The 14880-nt window shown below is 54.3% G+C and overlaps 1 protein-coding gene across 2 annotated transcripts in view; it reads left to right on the forward strand.

Moving 5' to 3' along the window:
- Positions 1 to 12718, forward strand: part of ARID3B (AT-rich interaction domain 3B) — a 55429-nt gene extending 42711 nt beyond the window's left edge. Inside the window, exons 5-9 of one of the 2 annotated variants that reach the window (XM_081227446.1) lie at positions 3617 to 3800; positions 5056 to 5336; positions 5455 to 5709; positions 7136 to 7237; positions 10219 to 12718. In XM_081227446.1, coding sequence (XP_081083572.1) covers positions 3617 to 3800; positions 5056 to 5336; positions 5455 to 5709; positions 7136 to 7237; positions 10219 to 10382 — 986 coding nt within the window. In that variant the 3' untranslated portion in view covers positions 10383 to 12718. The remainder of the gene's footprint in view (positions 1 to 3616; positions 3801 to 5055; positions 5337 to 5454; positions 5710 to 7135; positions 7238 to 10218) is intronic. The other variant, XM_081227447.1, reaches the window with a different exon arrangement.
- Positions 12719 to 14880: the final 2162 nt, after the last annotated feature.

Raw genomic sequence — 14880 nt, forward strand, 5'->3', positions numbered from 1 at the left:
GTGGTGCTGGGAAGAGGTCACTCTGGGGACTTGAAATGCCACTTTGCTCCTTCCTTGTCTTCTCAGGTCCGGTATCTACCTGTTTCCCTTGCCCCTGAGCAGTTCCCAGCCTAATGCAGTCACTCTCTGTGTGACTATAAAAAAGGCTAATTTTTAATGAAATTTCTACATCTATGACATTGTTGTCTTTGAAAGAAGCCATCTCAAATGACTAGCCATTTAGTCTAGTGACTACTCCGAGCAAATCTATAATTCCTCTCTGGGGAGTTGCCTTCAGAGGCAGTTTGAGCCACACTAGATAATCTGTCATGGTTTATGGCCACACCTCATCTTCACCCAAAATCAGTATAAACAGCCTGGTTACTTCATCCTATTTTTCTGGCTTGTTTCCATGAATGACCATTTCTAAAAGTAAAATACACCCTTTACATTTGAAGATTTACCGCCCTTGGAGAGAATCAAATGAAAATAGTATAAACTCCGAAAGCTCTTCACAAACGGAGCTGTAGCTGGCTCTCCAAGGTGACAGTTCTGAAGGACAGCACTCCCTCGGCTGGGCATGCCCTGCTTGGCGGTCACGCACTCAGCCACGCCTGTTCTGTGGGCATCACAAACCCAGCCCCCTTGCCCTCTTTAACACCTGTCTCCCCTTCTCTTTGGCCCCACTGAATGAAGTCATGGTTTCTTTACCTTCTCAAAATCCCCAGCTCTCCATCCATTTCTGTGCTGCCAGTCGTCTTACTGCAGGACTCAGACACAAAGGGCTTAACCACTCTGGGCCTCGGTTCCCCAGTCTATTTAATAAGGGTCGTGACCCCCTAATGAACCTGCCAGGACCTGAGAGGAGAGGGTGACTTCTGTTCAGGGCTGTCAGCAATTAGACACTTCGAGTTAGTGACAGACCCTGGTGGGCACACCACAGCAGGAAGGAAATGCGTTTAATATTCCCAGTTGGGTTAACAGAGCTGGTTGCTTTGACTCTGAGAAGCAGGTTGGTTGGCTGGTTGGTTTAATCTGCATGGTAGTTTAGCCTATTGAACATTATAATATTCAAGACATGATGAAGGAAAAACAGTCCCTGCCTTCACTGAGCTTACAGTCCTCCTGGGATACCAGACGAACATATGTGAAACAAGTGTAACTATTTGCTGAACTTGGAGTGGTTATAATAGAAATTCTGAGAGGAAAGAAATCCACGTGAACTGGGGTAGTTGGAAAATTCTTCCTGGAGGGAGTGAACGTTGAAGGCCAGTGTAGAGAGGATTTGAGCACAGACAGGTCATTTTAGGCTTGATGATGAGGGAGAGTAAAAACAAAAAGTAGAGGAGAGAGGCGCTTGGCTTTAGGGGTGAGGGTGAGAAGACCCAGCTGATTGGAGTGAGAGTGAGTTGTTGGGACATGCTTAAAATACATCGTACGTAATCTTGTGAGGAGTGTTGGGGAACCCGAGTCATGAGATTGAACATGTGAGGCGGGCTGGGTTGGCAGTAAGAGTCATTGTGGGTTTTTAAAGTAGGAAGCGGGGAATGGCGTGGAAGTGGTGTTTTCCTTAGGTGGTCTGACACCAGCGGGCAGGTTGAGTGCGTGGATTCAAAGCTGCTGGGGGCGTCTGATGGTGAGCCAGCGAGGGCCTGGCCCAGGGTGGTGGCTGAGGGCCGGAGAGGAAGATGGCTTTGAGAGGGGCCTCAAAGCAGTAATCGGTGAGCCTCCCGACAGCCTAAAGGTGGGTGAGAGAGGAGGGAGAGGAGCCATTGCTGCCTCGGAGGTTCCTACCCAAGACCTCAAAGAATGATGGTGCTGCTGGAAGAAGAGGAGGTGATGGGAAAAGGGAGCTGGCCTAGGGGATGAAGGGGAGCTCACTGTGAACGTCTGACCTGGAAGTGAACAGGTCACATGTGTAAAGATGTTCTGGAAGCTTCTGGAATGGAGAGCTTCGGGGTCTTGTGTGAGGGGGCCTGGGGAGTGGTCCTCCCAGACTCTCCAGGTGATGCCCTGAGGGTATGAACTCGCCAAGGCCATGAGTGTTCTCAGGCAGACAGGCCTGCAAAGAAGGGAGACCTTAGCCTTGTCCTGCCAGGAGACCAGTTCTGCTGCATGAGACTTGTGCTTATGACAGGAATAAGGTCTACTGTCCAGAACAGCACAGGGAGAAGTAGTTAACCAACATGCGAGCTGTCGTGCCAGCAGTCCTCTGATATTTTACCAATGAATCTTTGAACTTAACTCTATGGCCCCTTTGTCCTTGACCTTCCAAAGACCAGCTGGTCAATATAAAGGTCTTCAAGACCTCTAGCTCCCTCCCCACACTGAGAAAAGAGGCTGGGTCCCACCATAGCAGTGCCACGTGTTTGTGCTCACGCTACTTCCTCCTCATAAACGTGGGACCCTTCACTCCACTCTGGCTTGAATTACCCTATAAAAGAGTTGGTGAGGCCAGTGTTCTAGAGCTGAGAAGAAAATGCCATTCCTTGAGGGGAAAGAAGCAGGAGGAGCTGAAACAAACAGCCCTTCTCTAATCAAGCTGGCGTAACTCCACCAGGCAGTCAGTGAGACCTCAACAAGCGTGGGGGTGGGGGGTGGGTGCTCCGGCACAGGAGGAGCAGCCTACGTACAGTAAAAGGACTTGCCATCAAAAGGCAACAAGTCTCATACCCTGCCCTGGACGGTGACCCTTCCTGCTGGAATTCTCCCCTCTGACCTCCAGATCATTAATCCCGAGGCTGCCAAATGACAGTCATCCATCACGCCTCCTGACGAGCATCCCAGCCGCCGGAGAAAAGAGCCTGGCCCCGCCCTCCCTGCCGTCCCCCGGTGCTCATTAGTGGGCCTTCCTGCTCGGTGCCAGGTTTCCTAATCAAGTCCCTGGCTCCTCTCACTTCCCTTCGGGGCCAGTGGGCGGAAGCGGCTCTGACCCTCCCTCTTTCAGAGGCCAGGGAGGGGTTGGAGTGATTAGCGGGGAGAGAATTGTTGAGTGGGTTTTCATCCCCCTGGAGACCTGTGTGCCCAGCAGCTCCTTTGACATGGCGGGTACACAGGAGAGAAAAAACCATTTCTCTGTCCTGCAGCAGGAGAAGAGATGAAGAAAAAACAGGCAGTATGCAAATAAAAACACGGTTATAAGCTGTACTGAGAGCTGCAGAAGAGAAGCTGAGGAAGCTCTCCAGGTGGACAATGGGGCAGGACCTCACCTGTCTTGGGAGTCAGGGAAAGACTTCCCTGAGGAGGCAGCTGAACAGCTTCTGAATGCTCCAGAGGACTGAGTTGCCAAATCATTAGGAAAGAATCTGGAATCATACTGCTAGCAAAAAAAAAAAGAAAATCTTTGAAGTCATTTAGTCTGGCCCTCTTATTTACAGATGGGAAACAGACCCAGAGAGGCTGTGTGTTTTACCCAAGGCCACACAGCCTGTGAGTTGGACCTATCTTTCTGTTCTTCCCAAGGAGAACTGGCAGCTAGTCTGATAGCTTCCAGGCTTTGAGAGTTTGAGTCAAATTATACTTCTAAGCAGATTTATGAACATATTTCCAACTCAGCAAAAGGTGGGCATCCACAGATGTCTTCTTTCTCTGCATGGTAATGACACAACCCTCTGTTTCTCTCTTTGCACAATCACAGGGACCCCCATCAACCGAATCCCCATCATGGCCAAGCAGATCCTGGACCTGTATATGCTGTATAAACTGGTGACGGAGAAGGGGGGCCTGGTGGAGATCATCAACAAGAAGATCTGGAGGGAGATCACCAAAGGCCTGAACCTGCCCACGTCTATCACCAGCGCCGCCTTTACCCTGCGGACCCAGTGAGTGGCCAGAGCCTCGGGGAAAGGAAGCTAAGACTGGAGAAAGGGGATGCTTTAACCTAGAGGAGAGGAAGGAAGGAAATTCCACTGTATAGTGAACAAGATGGGCGGAATTCCTGAAAGGGCCAGGAGCTTTCTGAGATGTATCCCTCCCTAACCTGAGTAATCGTGAGAGCGCCCCTTCCCAAGCATCTCCTGTGTACTGCTGCTTCACTGTTCTGTTTCATTCAAACCTCACCAGCAACCCTGTCAAGAAGGTTTCTGTCCCTGTTTCCCAGACAACAACAAGAACTAAGTCTCAGAGGTTAGATCATTTGGTCAGAGCCATACCAGCTAGTAAGTGGTCCGGCTGAAGAGTCACGCCTGGGCTTCTGTCTCTGAAATCCACACTTTTTCCAGGACGTCATCTCCTACACAGTGCCCCTACCCTAAGCCTGGCCCTTCCTACCTGACACTGAACTTGCCCAGCAACAGCGGACCCAGAGGAAGGCAGGCAGGCTGGCCCCACTGGGATCGGCGACCTGTTTTTCTACCCATTTGAGTTAATTATAAGGGTGATAGAAGCAGTGAGAACAGGAGGAGCACTGGCAAATGAGGGCCAGAGGGGAATCTGTTCTTTCGGAACTCTGGACGTTGTTCTGTGAAAAATACGGAAAGATCAGCCATGTATATAGGTTAGGTGGCATGTTAAGGCCTTGTTGAAAAGTAGAAGGGTTTTATCTAGTGAAACTGTTTCAGGAGAAGTTGGGAACAGAGCAGTAGCCAGCGTAGCAGTCCTTCTCCCAAGGTTCTTGGGTAGCGAATTGCTTCTTGGGACATCTGACACAAAGAGGGACAGCACTTCTAGGTCCACACACAGTGGGAAGAATTGCTCCTGTCTGACCAGCCTGACTCAGAACGGTTAGGAGATCAAGGAGCCAGAAAGACATTGCAAAACATAGCATTTCTCATTTCTCCCAGGGCACTAGAAAGGCGCCACACAAACATGAAATGTTAGCGAAAATATCTATTTCCCTAATGAACCGTGCCTCCACTTCGAGCTGCGTTTAGAATTGGGTAGCAGTTAGAGGGCCTGGGGTGGAGCATCACTGTCCGGGAGGTTCCTCTTCCATCAGGTGCACCGGGCTGTGCTCCTTTGTCCTAGAGGACAGAGCCTGCCCCACAGAGCCCGCTTCCAGAGGCCCATCGACTTAAACTGGGCAGTCCTCGTGCCACATTTTGGATGACTCTGGCTTCCTTCCTTCCTTCCCTCCAGGTATATGAAGTATCTCTATGCCTATGAGTGCGAGAAGAAAGCCTTGAGCTCCCCGGCCGAGCTCCAGGCAGCCATTGACGGCAACCGGAGGGAGGGCCGCCGGCCCAGCTACAGCTCCTCCCTCTTTGGCTACTCACCCGCTGCTGCCTCTGCCGCTGCCACTGGGGCCCCTGCCCTCCTCTCCCCAGCCAAGATCCGCTTCCCCATCCTCGGGCTGGGCTCCAGCAGTGGCACCAATGCCAGTGGCCCTCGGATATCCCCCGCAACCACTCTCAGGAAAGGTCTGCAGGGCCCTTGTGAGGAGGAAGGGCAGGGAGGAAGGGCGCCAAGTTCCCTGGGTCCAAGACCCAGGTGGGAGGGTGGGTTATGGGTTGGGTCCAGCTCTGGTGCCTTTGTCAGGTGATGGAGTCCCAGTGACAACCATGCCCGTGCCAAATCGCCTGGCTGTGCCCGTGACCTTGGCCAGCCAGCAGGCCGGTACCCGGACGGCCACGCTGGAGCAGCTGCGGGAGCGGCTGGAGTCGGGGGAGCCCCCTGAGAAGAAGGCGTCCAGGCTGTCAGAGGAGGAGCAGCGCCTGGTGCAGCAGGCCTTCCAGCGCAACTTCTTCAGCATGGCACGGCAGCTGCCCATGAAGATCAGGATCAACGGCAGGGGTGAGCGCCGGGCCCAGGCGCCAAACCCCGGCTCCATTCGAGGGCCCGTTTACATCCCGGGGACTGGGGTGGAGCCCCTCCAGGTTCTGCCCCCCCTGGCCCCCAGAAGGATCTAGAGGCCAAAGAGCCACCTGAGGCTTTGGTGGCCACAGAGGTCTCAGTTCACCAAAGCTGAAGGCATTTTGCAGGGGACCTGCAGTTGCCTCAGGCGTGCCCTGTTCTCTAGCAGAGGAAAAGCAGTTGTTCAAGGAGGAGCAGGAGGCCTTGAGGGACAGCTGCCGCATCTTCCCTGTCCCCTCCTGCCTTTTGATCTGTCTCAATTAAAGGGCTCGCCCTTCACCCCAGTGCCTCACCGTCTGGGAGAAAGACAGCACCTCCTTTCCGGAGGCTCAGTGAGGGGCCAGAGCTGCCTCAGGCCAGGCTGCCAGTGACCCCCGGGAGAGAGGGGAGGAGGAAATACAAGTTTGGCAGCATAACTGGCATCTTTTCCCTTCCCCGCCACATTTTTCAGGTGCCCCACCTTCTCCCCGCCCCCCCCAACCACACACTCCACATCCCTTGTTCCCCTTGCTCCCCTTTCCCCCTCACATACATTTTCTTTGCCATTCTCGACTCTATCTCAGAACAAACACGAGCAGGCTCGTGTTGGGAAGAAATCAGGTGTGAAGAGAGCCGTGCATGTTCCCAGACAGCCCCTCCCTGTCCCACTCCCCCCTGGCGAGGAGCCCAAGGGAACTGGAGGTGACAGCCCGGACAGCAGGGCTCTGCCCTCTTTACCCACTCAGGCCAGGTGCCCCTGGCCCTGCACAAGCCAGAGGCTAATAGATGAGGCAGCTCATCTGGAAGAATTCTTGGCTCTCAACATCATGAAAGGGCAGAGTCTCAGGTGAGCCAGGCAGAGGCCCTGTGTGCCAGCGCCTGCAGCCTTCCACAAACCACGGAGGGCTCAGATTGAGAGGGAGTGCCAGGTGCTGGGCAGGTAGGCCCTCTCCTTGAGGACCTGCCAGCCTGGTTAAGGAAGGGGTGGAGGAGGCAAGGCGAATCCTCAGAGGAAGGGGCTGGGTCTTAGTGACCTCTGACGCCCCACCCGGTGAATAGTGGGTGCTCAGGGTTTGCTGAATCGTGTTGAAAGCATCAGTGCGCAACTGCGAGCTGAGGTCAGCCTCCTTGCCTATGTGATGCCTCTTCTCTGAGAGCAGAGGGAGTTGGGAAGATGAAGTGGTTCAGTGGAGAAAGCAAGCCGTAGGACGTTTACCAGCCTGGTTCTCCTGCCACACCTTACACTCGGCAGAATGTTATCCAGGTGCTTTCTAACTCTGGGAGGCCTGAGCCTGCTGTGGCCAGGCCGGGAGGGTGGAAGAGCCTTGGAGGGAACGACAGAAATGCTGGAGGGCTTGACCGGACCTGCTATCTCCCTTGTCCCCAGCAGAGGACAGAGCAGAGGCCTCGGCTGCAGCAGTGAACCTGACCACGAGCAGCATTGGGAGCATCAACATGTCTGTGGACATCGACGGCACCACTTATGCAGGTGAGGCTCTTGGCACTCTGAAGGAGGCGGCAGGGTGGCAGCCAGCCTCAGTACAGCTCCCTGCAAGACCCCCTTGTCACCCTCCTGTCTGAACCCCTTCCCAGGGGTGGCTTCCTTTCAGGGTTCCAAAGGTAAAGTAGTTCTTCCGGACAAGGAGGGCTGAGGATTGCTAATAGGATGACAGATACCCCTCCACCATTTTTTTTTTCTTTTTTTTTTTTTTTTTTTTTGCGGTACACGGGCCTCTCACTGTTGTGGCCTCTCCCGTTGCGGAGCACAGGCTCCGGATGCGCAGGCTCAGTGTCCATGGCTCACGGGCCCAGCCGCTCCACGGCATGTGGGGTCCTCCCGGACCGGGGCACAAACCCCTGTCCCCTGCATCGGCAGGCGGACTCTCAACCACTGCGCCACCAGGGAAGCCCCACCACCACCACCTTTGGTGGAGACCCCTTGTCTAACCCTTTTTCGACCAATGGTTGGCTCGTTATTTGAAAAAGTCATTTAACGTAAAGAATCATAATCAACTATTCACACCTTTAACGTTGTATTATAAGTTAAATCAGTGTCCACCATTCCAGTCTTTCAATGCATGGGTCTCCTTTCTTTGACGGGTTCAGCTCTTCTCTTCCTGAACATCATCTGTCATGGTCCAAGAACTGACACGGGCAAAGGAATCTTGAGTGCAGCAGAATCAGCCTATATTTTCATGATTTTCCCCCCAGTCTTTTACAATTGTCTCTTCCTAAATCTAATTTGGCAACAGTTTTTTGTTGGTTGGTTGGTTTAGCACCTTTACGAAGACTTTCCAAGGTGTTCAACGTAGTTTTCATAGAAACAGCAGTCCGTTTCCCACTCCCATTTCGTTAGTGTAGAGATGAGTTTGGGGATAAAGCCAGCTGACTGGTTTGTGTTTTTTTGGGCTGCATTGGGTCTTTGTTGCTGCGCACGGGCTTTCTCTAGTTGCAGCGAGCGGGGGCTACTCTTCGTTGCAGTGCGCGGGCTTCTCATTGCGGTGGCTTCTCTTGTTGCGGAGCACAGGCTCTAGGCCCGCGGGCTTCAGTAGTTGCAGCGCGCGGGCTTCAGTAGTTGCAGCACACGGGCTTCAGTAGTTGTGGTGCATGGGCTCAGTAGTTGTGGTGCATGGGCTTAGTTGCTCCGCGGTATGTGGGATCTTCCCGGAGTAGGGATTGAACCTGTGTCCCCTGCATTGGCAGGCGGATTCTTGACCACTGTACCACCAGGCAAGTCCCTCCAGCTGACTCTTGTTAAGCACAGCTTGATGAGTGGGGGCCCCAGAGCACGGGCACACTGGCCAGTGGCCTCCTGCTGGGAGCCTGGGCATCAACCACCTGTTTTAGAGAGGGCATGGGGAGGTGCCCAGTGGAGGGGGGTTAGAGCTGAACCTTCTATCGAAACCAGGGGCATTTCCACAGGGCATGCTTTGAGTGCTCCTGCTCTGGGGACTGGGGCCAGGGCCACTCTGGATCTCTGCCGGGCTACTTGCTGGGGGCATCATGCTTGGGGCCAGGGAAGGGGCAGAGTTCCTGGAAGCAGCCTGCAGAGAAGCAGGGACGCCAAGCTGCCGAGCCACTCACCACAGAGCCAGCGCTTCAGAGACCATGCCACGTTCAAAGGTCTCTGCCTAACACAGAGCCCTCAAGGAGACTGGGCGAGCCGGCGGGTAGGGCCTGGATGCCCTTTGACTTCTGGTGGTGCCGTGTGGTCGAGGAGGTTTGGGGGTTGGGAGTGGGTCTGTGCGGAAAGCAGGGAAGAGGGAGATCAGTGCCTGGCTCTCCATCTCCTCTCATCCTCTCTCAGGAGAGAGGAGGATATGCCTCCTCTCCCTCAGCATGGGGAGCAGTCAGAAGAGAGTTGAAGGCTCCCCAAACCTCACCTGCCTCAAGCCTGTCCCACCTGTGTCCTTTCTCAGTGGCTGTGCAGTCACCCAGGCCCGGAGCCTGGAAGTCACTCCTGAGAGCCCCTCAGGCCCATCACCCCCCAGAGCTCAGCAGACGCCACTGCTCTGCTGCATCCCCGCCGCATGGCCCTGGTGCAGACCTCTCTTCTCCCCTGTTAGAGTAGCTCTGACTTGCAGGCTTCCATCCACCCACATCCTCCCAGCCCACAGAGAGCTCGGAAATGCCCGTCTCGTGATGTCCGTCCCCTTCTTCCCCTTCTTTTTTTTTTTTTTTTTTTTTTGGTACGTGGGCCTCTCACCGCTGTGGCCTCTCCCATTGCGGAGCACAGGCTCCGGAAGCGCAGGCTCAGCAGCCATGGCTCACGGGCCCAGCCGCTCCAAGGCATGTGGGATCCTCCCGCACCAGGGCACGAACCCGTGTCCCCTGCATCGGCAGGCGGACTCCCAACCACTGCGCCACCAGGGAAGCCCCCCTTCTTCCCCTTCTTAAACTTCAGGGGCTTCACAAGCCCCACAGGGTAAGACCCCGGCAGCCTAGAGACACGCAGGCCTCCATTTCCTCGCCCTGCCACCTCTCCAGCCACCTGTGCCGCGTGCCTGCCTTCAGCTCCCCCCGGGCCTACCACATTGCTGCACCAGCCTCCAGCACGTTCGCCGCCTCTCTCTGTTCTTTGTTCTCTCAGATTGCCTCTGCCTGCCACACCGGCTCCTCCTCGTCATGTGGCCACTTTTTCTAAAAAGTCCAGGCATGCTCTCCCGCCGGAGCTTCTCCTGACCCACTTTCCCCTGCCCTCCAAAGCCACCTTTTTTCCCCACAACACACTGGGTACACTTCACTTAGAGCCTTTGTGACATTTCAGCAAAATGACTCTGTCTGTCCCCCTCACCAGCCTGTAAGCACCTGCAGGCAGGGCAGTGTCGGCACCTAGCGCAGCGTCCAGCGTGGAGCCTCCTCGCCCAGAGTTGGGCGGCAATAGATACAGTGGGATGAACTGAACCCCTGAACCTGTCCTTCCTCTTCCCATGTGCTCACACTTCCTTCTCCCCGCCCCCACTTGCTCAGGTGTGCTGTTTGCCCAGAAACCTGTGGTCCACCTCATCGCAGGATCCGCTCCCCAGAGCATCGGCAGCAGCGCCAGCAGCAGCAGCAGTTCTCACTGCTCGCCAAGTCCTACCTCGTCCCGGGGCACCCCAAGTGCAGAGCCCTCCACCAGCTGGTCCCTCTGACGGGCAGGACCCAGCTCCCAACTCCCTCCACCCTCCCATTGAGAGTGGAGGAAGCTGATGCACAGAATTTACCTCATCTCATGGAGCCCACATCAAACACCATTTGGCCAGATGTTGAGAGTTTGGACCTGTCCGTCTGTCCAGGCTCCATCAGGTCCTGCTGTACTCTAGAGGCAAGGAGAGGCTGGAGGGGCCTGACAGGGCAGCGTTGTCCAATCAGGGATTGTCCTGGAGAACTGGGCGGGGTCTGTGGGCGTCCAGCTTCCTCCAGGGCTCCCAGGCCACCTCCCAACCCCGGGCACAGTGTATTGACAATCTGTAAGCTGACACAGGGCTGGAGGCCCTCCACATCCCTTCCCCTTTAATTTATTTCCCTTCCCCTGCCTTCTGCCATGACCCCAGGGTCACTGGTCTCTTCCCCTGCTCAGTCCCCCAATCTTTGACTCCAGTGTGGGGCTGCTAGGAGCCAAGAGCATGTCTTTGTGGCCCTTCTCTGCTGAGCATGGCATGGGGTCCTCCCAACCCACCTTGCCTCCCATGTTTGGTTCTTGGGGTGTGGGTCTCTCAAAGTCAAGTCTTGAAGCAGTCCTCAGGGCCCCATATCCCCCTTTTAATGGTCCCAAGACAGGGATCATGAGGGCAGTCCTCAGGACCCAGGGCCTGCTGGGCATCTGCTGAGGGAGAGGCAGAGCCTCAGGGGCTGCCCAGGCAGGCCCTGGCACCCACTCCACTGACCCTTTTCTGACCCTGCCAGACCTCACGCCCCCACTCATCCCTGTTGGCCAGCTCTCCCAGGAAACAGCCCACTTGTCCCTTGGGCCCCTCTTCTTCTCGTGGGGCCCAAACCTGCCAATGTCAGGTTCATTGAAATACCTCAGATTTGTAACTGTTGCTGTTTGATTCTTCAGGAAGTATTTGCATCTCTGAAATCTTTTTTATATGTGTTTGCTGACTTTTGTGTTTTTTTTTACTTTTAAATTTTTATTGTTGTTATTGTAGCACCAAAGAAATGAAAGCAGACCACCCCCAAAGCCGAGCGAATGATTTGGTGCCCCAGCCCCCTGGCCCTTCCCCAAGACCCCAGTGAGGGTGCGAGCGAGGCAGCAGGAGAGCTGACTCAGGGATCACAGTGGCGGGAGGAGGAGCGGAGAGGCCCGCCGCCACACAGCTTGGGTCGGGAAACCACACCGGTTCTCGAGACGGCCCTTGACCCAGTTCCCATCAGAGCAGGGCAGTCCCAAACCCCAGCGCCCAGCTCGCCAGGGCGGGGGCACGGCATCTTCCCTCACTCAACAGTCCCATCTCAGGGCAGGAGTGGGCTGTGGAGGCCGTGGGCCTTAGAGAAGTCGAGCTGCCCCAGAGGGTGAGGAGATGCCGAAAGAGCTCTGTCTCCTCTTGGACCCTGGGGTGGAGTGGGCTGTTCCTGTGTCATAAAGAAGAGGTGATTCTCACACAAGGCTCGCCTCTCAATCGAGTAAGCTCCGCAGTGTTGAGTGGAACTCCACCCGCTGTGACATCATCGTGCTGTGGCGGTGGGAGACCATGGTGGCACAAGCCCATACACGACTAATGCTCAGTCCGTCTAGGAAAGGAAAGGGAAATCATACTCTTGAGCACAAAACACATACCTCAGCCCAGTGAGCTGCAGCTGCACTGACTGCATCTTCTCTCCCTTCCCTAGCCCTCCACACTGTCTCACACTCACACATACTCACATACACAGCCCCATCCATTGGGGGCTGACCCTCTCCTGGCCTCACCAGGCCGGCGCAGGGCCTGGCAGAGAAGGGCATCTGAGGTCTGTGTCAGGGAGGAGCCCAGTTGGCTGGCGCTGGGCCCACTTGAAGGCGTCGCAGACATTTGGCCAGTGTGTCTTTCTCAGGGCTTTGGTCACAAAGGATGGACTCTTCCCACCTGGAGGACACAGGGGTGGTGCACTGTGTCTTCCTGGTTGTTGGATCCTCTCCCTTTCCTCAGGCAGCTTGCCCAGCTTGCCCTCTCAGCAAGCTCTCGCTGCCCTCAAGGGCAACAGCAGGGTCTCAGCCTGAAAGCCCGAGGGTGGGAGCGCCAGCAGGTGCCCCCGGAATGGGGGCCTGGGCCAAGAGGAGCTCTCCTGACGGTGCGGCCCTGAGGTCACATGGCAGCCATTGGCCAGGGCCGCTCCGTCCCCTCCCCCTCCCCATCTTACTTGTATTTAACCAGGAGAAAATGTGATAGCACATGGGTAGCCTAGGCAGTGGGTAGATACCTCAGAAGTCCTCCTGCAGCAAGTGTCTGTATATGTTGTGGTCATTTTCTATCTTACATGTTCTCGAATGTTTATATTTCAATAAACCTCTACCTCTTCACACAAGCAGGTCTCGCGGGCGCTTTCAGTGACTCATTTGACGGTACTAGGGAAGAGGCGAGGACCTTCAGAATAAAAGGGGCTAAGTGAATTACTCCTCTGATCCCTTGATTTTTCCTAACCCTTCTCTTCTTCGCTGCTCACCCATCGTTTTCCCAAAGCGCTTATTCTCAGCCTGTCTTCTGTATTAGCCGGGCACCGCTGATATTGCATGATCACCGAAACGGACTCCCCTGGTGTCACGTCAGGGTCCCAGCAGGCACAGGGCCAGGGGTCTCCTCCATGAGCAAGCCCTCTTTGAGCTCCTGCTGAATAAGTACAGTACCCACGCTCACAGAGCTCACACTCTTGTCTGGGAGGCACACACGACTGTAGACAAAAACCGAGTCTTTAGAATACAGCATGACTGGGACCAGTGGGGTAGATAAATGCTGGAACAGCTCACTAGGGAATCTGGAAGGCTTCCCAGTGGCGGACATTTCAGCTAGAAGAATGAGGTGGCCAACTGGAGATGTGAGGAAGAGCAGAGGAAGTGATACATGTGGAAGCTCGGTGGCATCAAAGGACCTGGCATTGGGGAACTGTGGGCAGTGCCTAGGGTTGGGGGGTGCTGGAAAAAAGTGTGGCTGGGGCCAGGATGGAGCCCAGGCTAAGGAATTTGGGCACCATCCTCTGAGCATCGGGACCCTGCTGACATGTTTTAAGGAGGACATAGGCTTAGAAAGAGGCTTTTCTAGAAGGGTGATCTGGAGCTGGGAGACATTCTAGGCATGGACACCCTGGGACACTGCCACTGAAACAGACCTATACCCAGACTGCTCAGCCTTTTTCTCTGCCACGATGCGCATCGTAGGGGCACAACCTGGTTTTGGCAAAACCAAAAGAAATGGGCAGAGAGGTAAAGCACTGGGTGGGTTTGTGATTGCCCCCCTCCATCCATAACAATATACACCTCGCTTGTCTGCAACCTCTGAGGCACGGGTGGGGGGGTTCTCTCTGCCATTTTGAAGTGCTAGAAATTGAGGGTGACACTGGGACAGTCGAACCTCTCACTGACTTTTTAAAATCTTTTCAAAGAAATAACCAACCCTTTAGTACTTTAATTACTAACCAATAGTTGGGATCACACGTCACAACCGCCTGTGACTCACCAGGGGGCTGCCCCATGGAGATTCAGTGGGCCTGGTATAGGAGGAGGCCCAGAGATGAGGAGAAGCAGGGTCCAGAGACATTTGAGATAGAAGTATGGAGTGGATGTGAGGGGACGCTGAGGGAGAAGTGGCAGCTGAATAAGCCTCCTGATAGAGGTGGAGAATCTGCGAAGAACAAGGCACTGAGCCACTGCAATTCCATCCCACTCTAAATTAATAGAAAAAAATATAGGAGAATATCTGAGACCTCGAGAAAAGGAAGAATTCCTCAAACTAGACCCTCCGAAAAAAGTTCATCAAAAGATACCATAAGATAAGACAAACTGGGAGGAGATGCTTGTAACACACAACTAGTCAGAATTTCTTTTTTTAAAAAATGCTTATTAAGACAAAAGCAAAAAGAAGGATTGAGGAGAGGGGGCAAAGTCATGAACAGGTGTTTCGCAGAAGAGGAAATAAAATGGTCCTCATTAGTAATCAGGGAAATGCACAAAAATCCATTCCACACCATCAGATTGGCACAAACTGTATTAAAATACCAGGCCTTGGCAAGGATAGGGAGCAATGGGAACTCTCACAGATTGCTGAGGGGAGTGTAAATTAGCCTAACTCTGGAAAACACTTTGGCTGTACCTAGTAAAGTGGAACGTGCCCATGCCCTGGGGCCCAGCAATTCTGCTCCCAGGTTTGTACCCCAGAGGAACTCTGAACATGTGCCCCAGGACATGGGATGGCACTGATGGTAATAAGGAGGCTGTGAAAATTACCAATTACTGAACACGTGTATGCCAGGTGTGGTTTAAGTTCTTTGCATGAATTAACTCGTTTGCTCCTCTACACATTTATGAGTTTGGAGGCGCAGAGAGGTTGAGTAACTATCATGAGGTCCCAGAGCTGTGAGAAGAGCAGTCGGTGGCTACGGAGTCCAGAATCTGCCCTAACCACGAGCGAGGCAAAGCACTCTGTGCTCAGTGTCTCATTTAACACTGCACCCATAGAC

Source organism: Mesoplodon bidens, assembly GCF_964165515.1.
Source record: "Mesoplodon bidens genome assembly, chromosome: 3".
Classification (NCBI taxonomy): Eukaryota; Metazoa; Chordata; class Mammalia; order Artiodactyla; family Ziphiidae; genus Mesoplodon; species Mesoplodon bidens.